The sequence below is a fragment of the Acipenser ruthenus genome, chromosome 10 (assembly GCF_902713425.1).
Source record: "Acipenser ruthenus chromosome 10, fAciRut3.2 maternal haplotype, whole genome shotgun sequence".
Lineage (NCBI taxonomy): Eukaryota > Metazoa > Chordata > Actinopteri > Acipenseriformes > Acipenseridae > Acipenser > Acipenser ruthenus.
In genome coordinates, this window is record NC_081198.1 from 17,657,653 (window position 1) to 17,672,855 (window position 15,203).

Here is a 15,203-nt window from a genome sequence, read left to right on the forward strand (position 1 = left end):
ACAGAGATAAGCCGCAGTGTGGTTAGGGCTCTGGACTCTTGACCGGAGGGTCGTGGGTTCAATCCCAGGTGGGGGACACTGCTGTAACCTTGAGCAAGGTACTTTACCTAGATTGCTCCAGTAAAAACCCAACTGTATAAATGGGTAATTGTATGTAAAAATAATGTGATATCTTGTAACAATTGTAAGTCGCCCTGGATAAGGGCCTCTGCTAAGAAATAAATAATAAGCCAAGTGTTTAAGCCTCTCTTATCTCGTCTTTCCCTGAGTAGCCAGTTTGATCATTAACATGACGAAATATGGCTGTATTGGTTGATACTGGCTTGCTGAGTGTGACCCCAGACACACCTTTGTTTGGAATTGGGCGTTACATGTTGCTGATTAACAGACCGTTGCCATAATAACGAATAATAAGTGATCTATATAAAAATAACTATAATAAACACATTAAGTTCACATTTTAAGCAGGTAATTTTGCAAACTCCTCCTAGCAGTTCACATGCATAACAGACCTTCGTTTACAATCTAGACAAAATATCTAAAAGTTTAAAACCTACACTTTTAATTTAATAACACATTTTAATTAAAATGCGTGGTTTCCCATGCACGCATTATCTACCGTTCTAACACTCCTTTTTATTTGTCATTATAATAAAAACATTACCTCGTTTCTCCTACTGGGTGCCCCAGGTCTAGTGATGAGAGCAGTGTCTCCACATACCACGGCAGCGTCCTCTACAAACACGCAGTCTGGCAAGCTGTCGTCCGCGGGCAGTTCGATCACTTGCAGTCCGAGTTTGTGCTTCAGCACCCCAACATACATCTCGTGCTGATGCTGAGCCCGGGCCAGGTCCACCTCCGCACTGCTCATCCTCAGCGCTTCTTTGGGTAAGGATGAAGCGATACCCCGAACAAGAGCGTGGGTGAACGCTCCGAAACCCGCCATCAACTCAGCCATGTTTATCTATTCTGAATTGTACTTCGGAAATTAAAGAAAAAACTACCGTTAGCTGCCTTTTGCTTTAGTTGATTCGTGTCTTTAATTTGCAAACTGACACACAGCAAGACGACCAGATCAACATGCACGAGAGCGCTAGGCTAGTGACGCCTACTAACAAACTGTCACGTGAGCACTTGTCTCAAATGTAATTGATCTGCACAACCAGTCAGTTGAAAAATAAATGCTTTTAAATCATGGCCCACAGGTTTAAACTTCGTTACATAGGTGCAAATAATAGCACAGTACAGACGGCTTGTGGATGCTGGATGTTCTCTGGATGGACGTAGATTTCATTTGTAATGTCATTATTTTTATTTATTTTTTTGCACTGTTTTTTTTTTTTTTTTTTTTTGCCTGTACTTCCTGTAATAAATAACATTGATTTTATTGGCATGAATTTGGTATTATAGTGATTCGTGTTGCCACTTCACAGACTTAAGTGTGCAGATTCTTCCGCAAATCAACTATCTGCGAATACTGAAGTTCAACGCGCCTGTTAATACTATCTGTTTGACTTTGTTTTTGAAGGCGCACTAAGTTTGGATTATAAACACGTGACAATGCAATGCAATGGAATACTTATGTGAAAATATCACAGTTCAGTCAGTATTCGATAGCACCGATACCAGAAGAGCGTGCTGCGCAGTACTTCTTTAACAGGTCTACTGTACAGTTTAAATCAACAATAACAAAATGCTGGGAAAAAATGAATGCTCAGGCCTCAGTATGACTGGGCATGGTAGTTTTAAACTAAGATATGATTAATAAGAAAAATAAATGGCACTTTCATCCACAGTATATGGGCAGAATGTGAACAACTTGAAATACTGAAATACCACCTGCACGTGTGTGTAAATGTTAGCAAAATCTGGAACTGAATTGAAATTTTCAGGGTAGGACTGTCATTTCTGCAGAAACCAGTTACAAAACTGCAAGATTTAACTCATCAACCATGATTTTGTTTTTCCAGACTGGTTGGCAACATCTACTTATCAGTTTACATGGATGAGCCACGTTTACACATACCAGTTATTTATAGCACGGCAAGGGTTATGCAGGGGTATATATATATATATAGACTCATAAAATAATAAAATGCAGCTGTTTATGTATGTACGAAAAAAAAAATGTTGTCAACACACCTTAACTTTCTTTTTCAATGTAATGTTATGACAAGGAAAATGTGTTATTATTATTATTATTATTTATTTCTTAGCAGACGCCCTTATCCAGGGCGACTTACAATTGATACAAGATATCACATTATTTTTACATACAATTACATTATTTTTACATACAATTACATTATCTTTTACACATTATTTTTACATACAATTACCCATTTATACAGTTAGGTTTTTACTGGAGCAATCTAGGTAAAGTACCTTGCTCAAGGTTACAGCAGTGTCCCCCACCTGGGATTGAACCCACGACCCTCTGGTCAAGAGTCCAGAGCCCTAACCACACTGCGGCTTATCTCTGTCGTCACACATACCTTCAGCCCAGTACTGGTTGTTAAAGTTGTTGAAAGTGTACTAGTGTGAATGCAGTTCAAGTGATTTTTATAATAAAAATAATATAAAATGCTAACACTGGTTACTTGAGACATGCATGTACTCCACACTGCTGCCCAGACTGGTTGGCAAATGTTGAAACATTTGCCCATAGTAGTTTCAGTATGAATGTTTATATTCCTGTACTAGCCAGTATTTATTTTCTTTAATGTAACAAAGTTTAATTTAACTAAGTACAACATAAAATGCATCTTTGAGTTATGCATAATTGAACATTTACAATAATTAATCATTTTGTATTTTAACAAGTTTGTTACACATTCATTAAACATGTATTTAGCACACATTTATGAAGAGAAAAAAACATTTTCTTTATAATAATCTAAAGCTAGTTAGTTCTGTGTCTTGCCCCTCTTCGCTTGTGTCTTTTATGGAAGACTGTCATTCATGTTTTCAAAACTATGCATGACTGTGGAACATTCCTCCAGGCTGGCAACTTGAAGAACATTCCAGAGTTCTTTCAGAGGGGCTGCTTCTTTTTCCTTTTTTTGTTTCCGATTCACTCATAAATTTCCAATGATATTCAGTGTTCTGCACATTCCTTAGTCTTCTGCATTCTGTCCTCTTTTTTGGCACACATATCTTTTTATACTTCTGCATACATGCTTTGAATCAATATCTTAATAGAAATGTAGGGATAACCAGGAACAGCCCGATCAGACGTTGTGGTGGCTTAGAATGTGCTTTCAGAATTTTGTCTTGTTCTTCCCCGATGTGTTTTTCTGGCTGAGACATTTAGTCCTTTTAGTGTTCTTTTTATTACTGTCTGTTAAAAGGTGGCGTTGTGGACAGTATGTAGTGGTCTTTCTCAGTTCTTCTGCCCAAACCCAACATGGCCTTCTTCTATCCCTTAATGATGTGTAGGTCAATGGGGATGTTTCTAATCTCCTTGATTGTGCTGCCTTTTTGTGTCTACAGTGGATTAATTTAGACCCTCAATCACACGTTATTGTTAATGGGGAAAGTTCATTATCTCAGTTTATTTAAACAGTTATTTGATTCTCTTAATAGGATCCCCTTTGGGTCAAGCACATACACTTGAAATTGAATCACTAAACAAACATTTTTATTCAGAACTGTATTTTTTTTTTCTTGACATTTCTCTTGCTTTCTTCTCTCTTGGCTGTTGTAGAATTCCTATGTTAACTGAAGATTATTGGAAGCCTATTGTAGACATCTGGTGTGCTGAAGAGCTAATAATCTACATCAACAACTCAAAACCATCTGCTCACATCAGAGCTTCTTCACAAAGGAAGAAAAACTTTAAATTATTAACTGAGCACATCTTCCTGTTAGCATCTGGCTGGTACACTGCATGCCAAGGCCAGGTGTGTTTTTGTTTCTGGACAGGTGTGCTTCAGTTTTGTATTTTTTATTAACTATGTTTTTTATTACCTATGTTTTTCAATGGCAATGTACTAGAGCTATGCTTTCTTTGTAATCTGCTAATCTTTTCAGATCCACCCTGCTGCACAGATTCAGACCATGTCATTCGCATGGCTAACATAATAGAGACAGGCCAGATTTATGAAAGAGCATGAATGCAAGTCACAGAATTCCACAGCAGGTGTGGCTCTGCATTTGTTTCGTCAACAGTGTGTGCAATTTTACTAAAGGCTATGTTTACAGAAATTCAAACTGTTTACTGTGTGGAATGTCTTCAAAACATTTGGCAATGGTATGTCAATTTAAAAGATTTGCTGCACTACCCTCCATTCCACAACTGGGAAAAACAAAGTGTGAAACAGTCTCTTTGTTTGCAGGTGTTTTGCAGTGAATTATTCCAGGCCTCATTGTGGATACCAATCAAGCATTAACACATGTTTCCTTCTCTTTTAATTTCGGCGAGACCTCTGTAACACAGCAGAGGCCTATTTAACTGTCTGGATGTTTGAGTCTCTCAGTGTCCTACCAGAATGTCCAGGCATTGGTCTTCCCAACTTCCTAATTTAATTAAAATGCAGCAGGATTCATTTTGAGATTTACTTCGTAGCTTGTCTGCATTCTGACAAACTAGCCATTATTGTTTATTGTTTCCACTTAAACTGATTGAAATTGAAATTCCACATCGAGCCAAAATGAAGCAGTCTTGCACACTTGCCAGGCAAATACTGCAACAGCTCTTTAGTGTACAGTCCAGGAGCTGTTTAGCAAATGCCTTGAAACCAAAAACACACATCAAGATCATTGACAGATTAGTCACAATTCATACATTCGAGCTAAATGTACAGCTAGAATGTGGCTCCTGTGTTTCAGTTTGCATCAGGAATCGTCCAAATTCTGCATACTGTTCCCTTAAAACCTGTATTATAAATGTGCCATGGCCAAAAGTTTTGCATCACCTAGAATTTTAGGATTGAGATTTAAAAAAAAAAAAAGCACTACATGAACATAATTGTATCTTTTATTTTACATCATGTAATCAAAGAAATCTCATAAATGGTATTGCAAAAGTCTACCGGAAGCCAAAATTGTAGTACAGTACTTTGTGTTATTTCAAAGTGTCACATTTTTTAATTTGTCCGTTTTTCATTAAATATATTGAAAACTACAAAGTGGTATGCAATTCAATATGTTAACGCAACATTATTCAGTAGGTTTCATTCCACATTATGGTGCAAAATTAGTTAATTATATAGGGTGATGCAAAACTTTTGGCCATAGCATTAGACTTTGCCAATGACAGCGTATTTATGTTGCTGTTCTAGCCAGCCAACTAGGACTAAAACGGTTGGTGGTTAAAGCCTACTTCCGATTGGCCAACTGCACTTCTGCATAAATACAGTCTAATACAAACTTACTACACACACAATAAAGTATATTTCATATAAATAGAAGCATATTTCATAAGAAGTTCTGACAGCAAAATGGTGGTTTCAAAACTTTTTAATTGTAAAATGTAATGGACAGTCTAAATACAGGCTGGTTAGATCTTTTCTGTATCACTTGCACACATCAAGACCAGTTACCTGAGGGCTGTTCAGATTCAGATAACAGAAGCATTTGTAAAAAGAGTCTTTATTGTACATAGGAGTAGTGAAAAAGCAGGTATTCTCTAAAGCTTCTAAGAGTGTAAGGTTACAGCCTGGTTAACCAGCATATCCTAAGGTTTATCTTCTTTGTTTCTTTCAAATACAGTCTTGGAATGTATCTGTCTCATCAAGGCATGTTCACCTTAATATGATCTGGTTCTTGATCAAAAGCGAGAGTCGACAGCATCTCCTAGGAAGTGTGTAATCTGGCTTTAATCGAAGTGATCCCAACACAACTGGAGTGTTAAAAAGATGTCAAAGTGAATAGTATTGGCAACTTAGGAGCTGGATAAGTAGTATTTTCCACAAGTGTAACTCGTATTTTCCATTCAGAGTAAAACTATTAGCTTGCTATTGTATCTAGAGGCTTGAAACACTGATTCACACAGCCTGTCACAGTACATTAGCAAATTGAGAGTAAACTAAAATATCTATAGTTAATATAGACAGCAGACATAATATACGACCCTACATTCATGTGACTTCGTGATATACAGTAAAACACTTTTCATCAAGGAAGCTTCCAGATCGTGTTATCTTTTTTTTCTGCACCAAAGCACTTTATTTATTTATTTTCTTTAACTCCTTTCCCTTAAAGTTACTTTTTCAGGAAACCTCCATCTGCTTTCTAGAGAATTGTTGCTTTTAGGAAGCCACTCCAATGCTATTAGGCAATATTTGTTTGTCCACCCATGGGTCCCTCCAATCACAGTAGGGAGGTGTGAGAGTAATGCTGCATCCTGGCACTTCAGACTTCAGACTTCCCAAGCCAGCTGGCTGCCGGTACCCACCAGGATTGTTTTTGAGACCCCTGCATACTCAGACTGGAGCCTCCATATATACCCAGTTAATGCCACAACAAAAAAGTCACTGTTCTGGCTGAAAACTAAAATGTTGTTGTCCCGTGACAGCTGGTGAATTCACAGGGAAAACTCAATCCCTTTAACAGGATATGTGTCAGTCACTTTCAAAAGATTGGCTTTTACTTGCTGGTTATTCAACAGTTTTAATAAGGTCTTTAAAATACGTACGACTTAGGTACCAGTAATCCTTTATAAACACCAGCAATGCAGATAGTACTAACAGTTTTGGGGTCTGTTATGGTGAGGCGACCAATTAGCAATGGAAATAATTAGTGTGTTTATGAGCACTGTAAGTAAAATTAAATTACATTCTCTTAGATACAGCATTACTTAAAATTCATAGACATTTAGAACTTCAAGCAATGGAAATTGAACAATACATTTTAAATTACACATTTAAAAAGTCTATGTAATGTGCATGCATGTGAACATCTGCATTAAAACTGAACAGTTTATAATTGAAAGCCGTCTTTCTGTTTGCAACCGTTTGGAGTGGCTCTTATTTCAATTACTTAAGAATTGTATTTCTGCGTGTGTGTGTTTTACTTTTTATTTGGGCTAATATGCTCTGACAAGCTCCTCTTCAGCTTATGCTACCAATCAAGTTCGAGTAACACAGACTAGTTCCGCCAAAGAGCCAGCACCTTCTAGTGAACAAGTACTGTGGATCAAGTCTGCTTTTGCATTGCTCCCAATACATTGTATCTGTGCACTAGATGGCGCTGGCTCTTACTACTATAGGGTGCAATGGTTGGTCTAGCCTGCGCTACACATGTTTATGGCTGGTAACTGGAACTGAAGAGCAGCTACTGACTCAGATCAAAACTCTACACAAATTATATCAAAATGCAAACATCATGAAAAGACAGTGGAACAAATTTGAAGATATAGTACTTACTCTTTAATGTCTAAACTGAATGCTTGCAAAAAGGTTTGGAATTTTAGCTAACCCTATGATTTATTTGAAACTTTGATTGAGAGGCTTTGGTATAAGCCAAGCCTTTATGTAGCAATGATACCAACTTTTCTTCCAAATCTATAATGACATCATACTTTCAATTAGTATACAAGCCATGTACATAAAGCACCAGAGGCAGTGCTGATGAAAGGGGTGAGGGGGACAAATTACATGAATTACCGGGGCCCCACATTTCTCCCGACAGGCTTGACCAGAGGCATATCTTAATTTTCTTGTCCTGCTGTCTTGAAGAATACATTGTGAAAAATGAAAAGGCTCTGTAATGATTCACCAGTATAAGAGAACTTGCTTTAAAGCTAGCAGCATCAAGCTGAACGGGAGCAAATAGTCAAAAATGTTCTCAGTTTCATAGGAATAATTACGCTTTCCATAGTTCTCTCCTTAGAAACGAAGTCATCGACACAAGGGCAATGTAAACTTGTGCGCGCCAAGCAAGAAAGAGACCTACTTTATTGTATTAGGAAACTATGCTTAGTTAATACAATAATAATGTAAGAGGACTATAAAGTGCAGTGGATATGTGCTCCAATGTCTGACATGGAAAAGAAGTGCTCTATTGGGATTCAGCAGGAATGTGCCAGGAAAATATTATTCTTGCCATTACCGCATTGAAAAACTCCTTCCAAGACTTGTAATGTTTCCTGAATATGCAATGTTTTTTGATCGCGGCACAATAATGAAGTTTATTCCATTTACCCTGTGCTGACTACAATACCAGGACTGTTTTTAAAGCATGCATTCATCTGGAAAATAAGGAATTTAAGCACTGTGTCAAACAGACATCATTGTACTTTAACCAAACAGTCAGCTTCCTGAGAACGTCTGGCAATTGTTTTATTAAAATGGTTAGTCATAGAAAAAAGCTGTAAGCAATGACCCCTAATACAAGCCTTGAATTGCCCTGTATTATATATTAGAAATGGCAATACAATGTATTTGGGTGTTCCGATAAAGGGGATAAATGGGTCTGGACAAACGGTTCTACTGTACCTATATTATTTACTGCTTTAGCCAGAAGACATCATGCTGTATATACCAGCCCATTAAAGAACAGTTTAAAGGTAATCCACAGAGGCAAGGCAGAGGAAAGGTAATACAGTGCCCACCTAACAACTGCAAACTCATTCATATCTGTACCGAGGAATACATGTTCTTGCATTTCTGTATTTGTGAATCAACTAACTGCTAATTACAAACTGCAGTCAAAATACAGCACAACCAAACATACACCTTTACATTTTGAATACATTGCCTTGCCATATAATTTTATAAAACGGGCAAGGGGTCTATTTTATGTATAAAGGATTACATATTCCTTTGCGATCCATATCTTAAATATGCTTCCTGTAACAGTTGGCATCATTTAAAGTCAGGATTGCTATTCTGTGAAGTATCAGAATGTTTACTACTGACAGTCACTAACCTGCCTGTAATAGCTTTATTAAACAGCATTGCACAAACCAAGAATTCTATCATCTAAACGACAGGCTATAATTGAAATATACAGTAACCAGGCAGCACCCACTGACATTTCCTGCACTTACTGTAAAACAAAGCACAATCCCCTTGACAGACAATTTATTAAGCTGTTTGCATAGCTGGCGAAACTTGCAAGCATGAAGGATTTAATTAAAGCTTAAAGTCGCTATGGTCCACAAGTCTTAAATTGCATGCCAACAAGCATTGGGGGGCAGTGTGTTTACTTTCTGTTTTTACTCTTTTTGGTTTCCTAATCAAAATCACCATTCACAGGTCTTCATTACAAGGGGCTGCTGTATTGTATTACAATGCCACAATATCGTTAACCAATTAGCGCCACACTAAATGTGGGTCAATGAAAACTATAGCAGTTTACTAAAAGCGGTTTATTAATACAAAATACTTCAAAACGTTACTCATTGTACAACACCATCTAGTGTTCTCTCCGGGAAGTTAGAAAAACAAAGTTCTGTAAAACTGAAAACACTCCTAAACCGTATTTACTTTCAAACTGTTGAGGATAATAATAGTACTACCATTTAATAAAACAGTAGCAACATCAACGAACATTCAGCAAATTGATTTTAACATTGCTTCAATGCAAAAGCATACGTTAGAAAGTGGTATTAAATTAGCAGTTATGATAACTAGCGGTTTATTAAACTGTATATCAACACAATTAATTACAATCATAAAAGAGAATTAAAATAAAAATATAAAAAATTGGAAACAAATAAATAAACTCACCAGTGATACCCATACGCTTCACCCTTTGACCCCTTCTGAAGCATCTACCGTGATACTTTGCATCAATCGCTTACCATCAGGCGTAAAACTGACGCCTGAAAAAAAAAGATCTTCCGCTCATTTAATCCTTCAAACCCTAGTTTGCGTCATTACAGCCGACTATATACTACATTGAATGATGCCGACTGCAAAAATGTAGTTTAGTATCTCTCAAACGCACAATACTCCTGGAACCCGGGATTAAATACAAACATATTTTTTGGAAAACGTCATCCTTCTAGTTCAAATCCTGGAGAAAAGTATTCTGTTCTTATCAGGATTGCGAATTCTTATATGGAAAGTCACTTATTTGACATTAATCTAGTAGACTATACTACTGTACTTTGTTTTGTTTAGTTTTTCTCCCCAAACCAACAATTTATATGGAAAATGGGACCATACTGTTTTTTTTGCTTTTTTTTTTAGATTGTGATGGGCAGATTGCGTGAAAACCAAATTAACCAAAGGAACGCGAAAGAATTTCCTTTATGGGGAACATATTTAACAACCCTTTAAGCTGTCAGGAATGCTTTGTGGTTGGCTAACAGAAGTAGAAATATGTTAATAATGCAGGCTACTGCCATACCAAATATGGCAATATTGTTACGTCTGGAGTCTGAGTCTCCATCTGGAATCGCTTAGCACAATGGAATAAAGAGGAAAGGAGCCAAAAATAGAACTTGTAAACTTCTCTTTATTTCCAAGGCCCCTGCTGGAAAATATTTAAGAATTTGAAAGTGTTTCTTTTGTGAATACGTTGTTTCTTTCTATACCTCCAGTATTATAAACGTGTAGAATTATTATTTGGTATAGAATATGCGAATAGAACATTAGTTTGTATTGCCCCACCCTTGAATTACAGTAGCTACTTTTAAATGTAAACATAGGCAATTGCAATAATTGGTTTTTAATTACAATAAATAAATAAAAAATAAATAAATAAAACAAGTGTGATGTAAGCGTATTATTTATAATTTATAAGAAAACATAGAAACGTGGTGGTTGACTGGCTTAATGACTATATACCGCACGTTATAATTACGGGGGGGGGGGGGGGGGGGGGGGGGGGTCTTCTTGCAGAGGAAGTCGGCGAATAAGTCATGGATTCACAAGAAACATACATCACAATGAATAGCTTCTTCTCTGTTTGGAGTCAACATGACCCTGGACGTCTAACGTTTGGAAATAGCAAATTATTTTGATTTCCCAAGCATTGCCTTGCATATATCATGCAACCACTTTTTATGCCAATAGAAATGAACTTTTACACAAAAAGAAATACATTCATTAAGAAAAAACAGACATAACCCAGAAAGCCAGTTCAGTTTCAGTAAGAACAAATCAATAAAGAGCAATACAGCACACATAATATATACTTTACCATATAAAAGTTACATAATTTGTTGTAAAATACTTCAGCACAGTGACAACATCATTGTCTCTTATGCGAAACATAAATGTTAAAGGCTAACTGGTACCTGTATTACGTCTTATACTTAAGGAAGAATTGAGAGAAGTTAATTTGAGGAGGAAAAAATATTTTAGAAAAAAAAGTTAGACAGGGAGGTGCTTCACTAGGATGGAAAACGCGCCAAGAAACATTCCTGAAATACTTTCGGAACTGTGCAACTCAGCCAAAACCGACGTCACTGGAGGGCACGCGCTGCACTACAGTATATAAGGACTTGAGCAGAGCAGTTTCATCAGACTGCAACATCAACTGCAACTAGAACTAATTCTTAAAGTAGTTAAATACTATTACCACTACTACTATCAGTGAGACTGATTAGAGAAGAAGCGAGCAACCTGAGCTTTTTATTTTGAAGCCACCTCGCTAAAAAGAGAAAGAACAGAAACCTTTTTTGTTACTTTCTAACAGCAAAAACAAAAAGGTCAACATGTTCATTTTATCACTCGCCGTGATTACTTTTGGATGCTTGAATGTGGTAAGTTTGACAGCGAGTTTTATTTTTTTGTTGTGTTTATGGCTAGTGGTGTATCCACACATCTTTAAATATCTATATCGGAGTGCTTGGATTTTGGATTACTGCTAACCCATACAAAACGTGTTTATAGTTGCATACAAGGACAAAAGCATGTGGATGAAAGAAGATTTAAACTCGATCGATTTAATTAAAAACGTATCTAAACAACTAATTTTAAACAAATCAGTGCTTTTTGATCGGGATTTGAATTCACTAACTTTTGTTCTTTTCCTGTTTTGACCACAGGTAATTTCATTCTGCCCATTTGAATGCCAGTGTCCCCTGGAGGTACCCAAGTGCGCCCCTGGAGTCAGCCTAGTGCTGGACGGATGTGGTTGCTGTAAAGTCTGTGCCCGACAACTCAATGAAGATTGCAGAAAAACGGAGCCGTGTGACCACACCAAGGGACTCGAGTGCAACTTCGGAGCCAGCTTTGGTGCTCAAAGGGGCATCTGTCGAGGTAAGCTGCAGTTTCCAGTTTACTAATATTGTTTTAAAAGTCAGTCTAGCTCAAAAGTTCAGCAATCTCTAGACCATGTATGGTTATTGCGTGTTGTTCTTAGCTTTGGCAGAAAGGCATGTGATTTCAGCGGTCTGGAATGTTATTCAGAGTCGAAACTCAACTAAAAGTGATTCCTTGTTCACTCCCCCTGCCTCTCCAGGGAGCTGCAGACATTTTCCAATACATTTTGGTGAACAGGACAAAAAGCTGAACACCTAAAACTACTGGGTTATATAAGAATTTAGCAATAACATGCTTTCTTTATTCCTCTTAACAGCCAGATCTGAGGGTAGACCCTGTGAGTACAACAGCAAGATTTACCAGAACGGAGAGAGTTTTCAGCCAAACTGCAAGCACCAGTGCACGTGTATCGATGGAGCTGTGGGCTGCATCCCTCTTTGCCCCCAGGAGCTTTCCCTGCCTAACCTGGGCTGTGCAAATCCAAGGCTGGTAAAGGTGCCTGGAAAGTGCTGTGAAGAATGGGTTTGCGATGAAGACAAAGAAACCGATTCCACAGACCAGCTAGATAAGATCTTCAGCAAAGAAATGGGCATGGACGTTTCAGAAAGTGAACTAACCAACAAAAATGAGCTGATTGCGCTGGTCCAAGGTGGCCTCAAGTCCCTACCTGGTAGGTACATAAAGCACAGTTTTGCATGCAACTTTTATTAAGGTGCTTGTTTATTACAAGGAAGAGGCATGCAAATATTGTGATGGTTACACATTTCTAAGATTTTTTTTTTCTTATTTGTGTTTTCCAGCATTCAGAGTGCAGCCTCAAGGTCACATGTTTGAAAGTCAGAAGTGCATCGTTCAAACAACAGCCTGGTCCCAGTGCTCCAAGACTTGCGGGACTGGTATCTCCACCAGAGTCACCAATGACAACAGCGAATGCAAGCTGGTGAAGGAGACTCGCATCTGTGAAGTTCGCCCGTGCAGTCAACCAGCATATGCCAATTTAAAGGTATGTAGAGTCAGAATCAATTTAGGATTTTAAGAAAGAAATCAGATTTCAGCAAAAAGAACAGAAAAAATTTGTATTTTACAACTAACAGATTTTTCTTTATCTTTTTTTTTTAACAGAAAGGAAAGAAATGCACCAGAACCAAGAAATCAAGGCAAGCAGTGAAGTTCACTTATGCAGGGTGTTCGAGTCTGAAGAAGTACCGTCCTAAGTACTGTGGTTCCTGCGTGGATGGGAGATGCTGCAGCCCCCAGCAGACAAGGACTGTAAAGGTCAGGTTCCGCTGCGAGGATGGCGAGACCTTCAGCAAGAGCGTCATGATGATTCAGTCCTGCAAATGCAACCACAACTGCCCTCACACTAATGAAGCCTCCTACCCCTTCTACAGACTGAACAATGACATCCACAAGTTTCTAGACTGAGTTCAGCAGGATCATAAAACAAACAAACCTAAAAAAAAACAACACGTCCATTGAAGCGGAGGAGACCTAACAGAAGGGACTAAAACATTAAATAAATACAAAACAGACAATTGTATGCAGTCTCCTTTCAAACTAAATTCCCACGGAATTAAGAACTAAATATGAGGACTGAATGAAGTGCACTGTGTAAGCTGGAGAATATGACAGCATTGTTATTTTTTTTTTTGTTTTTAAATAACCGCTTCATAATACTGGAGCATTGTTTTTTTTATAGCTTCGTTCAGAAGCATTGTATGTCTATAAAAAAAAAAAGTTGTTAATATTATAAAATTATGTATATATTTGTTCTGTAAGTCTAACACATGACCCAAACTGTAGATCATTTTTTATAACTTAAATGTTTGTACTATGTTTTGTAACCTGAGAAAGAAACCACACTGAACTTATGTGACACAAGTCAGTGGTCCCATTCCTTCCCAGTGTGAGCACATGTGTTCACGTATGTGGCAGCTATCAAACAACTCTTCCACAAGAGCATTGAAAGAGAAAGCAGAGATAAGACTTGTAAATAATGAATGAATGTTTCTTATTTATCAAAATGTAGCTACTTTTATTTGATATTAAATGTCATACTGGAATAAATTGTCAAAAGGATTTAATTTTATATGTTATAAATAAAAGAATTTATTTATGAAACTAAAGTCTCCTTTTTTGCAATGTATGACTTACTTGAGTATGCTTTGATAAGGAATTCAAAGTCAGGTTTGAATTACAGGTTTGTACTTGGTAACAAAGTAAATGGGAACTAAACCAAATAATCCAATCAGACTATTATTTTACTAAGTTACGTAACACCTTACATTTAAACACAGTAGACATGTCACGCTTCCAGATCATTTATTTTCCCGTTTCATTAATATTAAAACACATTAAGTTGGTCCCAAGTTATTCCTTATTCATTTCAGATGTCCTGATATCCTGATGAAAGGACCCCCCCTCCCCCAAAAAAAAAGACTTTCGGTGTATCAGGAGGTCCCCGGTTCAAATCCCACCTCAGCCACTGACTCATTGTGTGACCCTGAGCAAGTCACTTAACCTCCTTGTGCTCCGTCTTTCGGGTGAGACGTAGTTGTAAGTGACTCTGCAGCTGATGCATAGTTCACACACCCTAGTCTCTGTAAGTTGCCTTGGATAAAGGCGTCTGCTAAATAAACAAATAATAATAATAATAATAATAATAATAATAATAATAATAATAATAATAATAATAACTTTTGCACTTTCCAAAGTGAAAAACAGACACAATTCATAATGTATATCAGATCACAATAAAACAAGGGGCCCAGCTAAAACAAACTTTTGTTAACAGAGAATGTGCTTTCTGTCGTTAAGAGAAGGTGCAATTTAACTAACATGTGGCATGCCTTAACTGTGTCCCAAAAAGGGGTAATAAATTGAAGTGCAAGGCTTCTCAGTTCTTATACAACTTCGAGTCGTTTCCACACTCCCATCTGCTTGCAAGCTTTAAAAAAAAAATAAAAAAATGAAGTTGTGTGAAAAGAATGCCTTCCTAGTTTCAAGGAGGTAGCTTGCTTTCAGCAAATCAGTTGAAGCAAT

The 15,203-nt window shown here is 37.3% G+C and overlaps 2 protein-coding genes across 2 annotated transcripts in view; one reads left to right on the top strand and one right to left on the bottom strand.

The window, feature by feature from the left end:
* ddah1 (dimethylarginine dimethylaminohydrolase 1) overlaps nucleotides 1-1,148 on the bottom strand; it is a 64,632-nt gene extending 63,484 nt beyond the window's left edge. Inside the window, exon 1 of the mRNA XM_034021250.3 lies at nucleotides 665-1,148. Coding sequence (XP_033877141.1) covers nucleotides 665-958 — 294 coding nt within the window. The 5' untranslated portion in view covers nucleotides 959-1,148. The remainder of the gene's footprint in view (nucleotides 1-664) is intronic.
* Nucleotides 1,149-11,401: 10,253 nt separating this feature from the next.
* Nucleotides 11,402-14,287, top strand: LOC117404194 (CCN family member 1-like). Its single transcript, XM_034006982.3, has 5 exons — nucleotides 11,402-11,659; nucleotides 11,945-12,158; nucleotides 12,478-12,831; nucleotides 12,962-13,164; nucleotides 13,284-14,287. The coding sequence occupies exons 1-5, from the start codon at nucleotides 11,612-11,614 to the stop codon at nucleotides 13,584-13,586; spliced, it is 1,122 nt and encodes a 373-aa protein (XP_033862873.1). The 5' UTR covers nucleotides 11,402-11,611; the 3' UTR covers nucleotides 13,587-14,287.
* Nucleotides 14,288-15,203: the final 916 nt, after the last annotated feature.

Bases quoted from the DNA above. Each gene is read 5' to 3' on its own strand.
- LOC117404194 (XM_034006982.3), top strand. From the start codon at position 11,612: ATGTTCATTTTATCACTCGCCGTGATTACTTTTGGATGCTTGAATGTG. The intron at 12,832-12,961 runs GTAGGTACATAA...TGTGTTTTCCAG, and splicing joins TGGCCTCAAGTCCCTACCTG to CATTCAGAGTGCAGCCTCAA. The intron at 13,165-13,283 runs GTATGTAGAGTC...TTTTTTTAACAG, and splicing joins CAGCATATGCCAATTTAAAG to AAAGGAAAGAAATGCACCAG.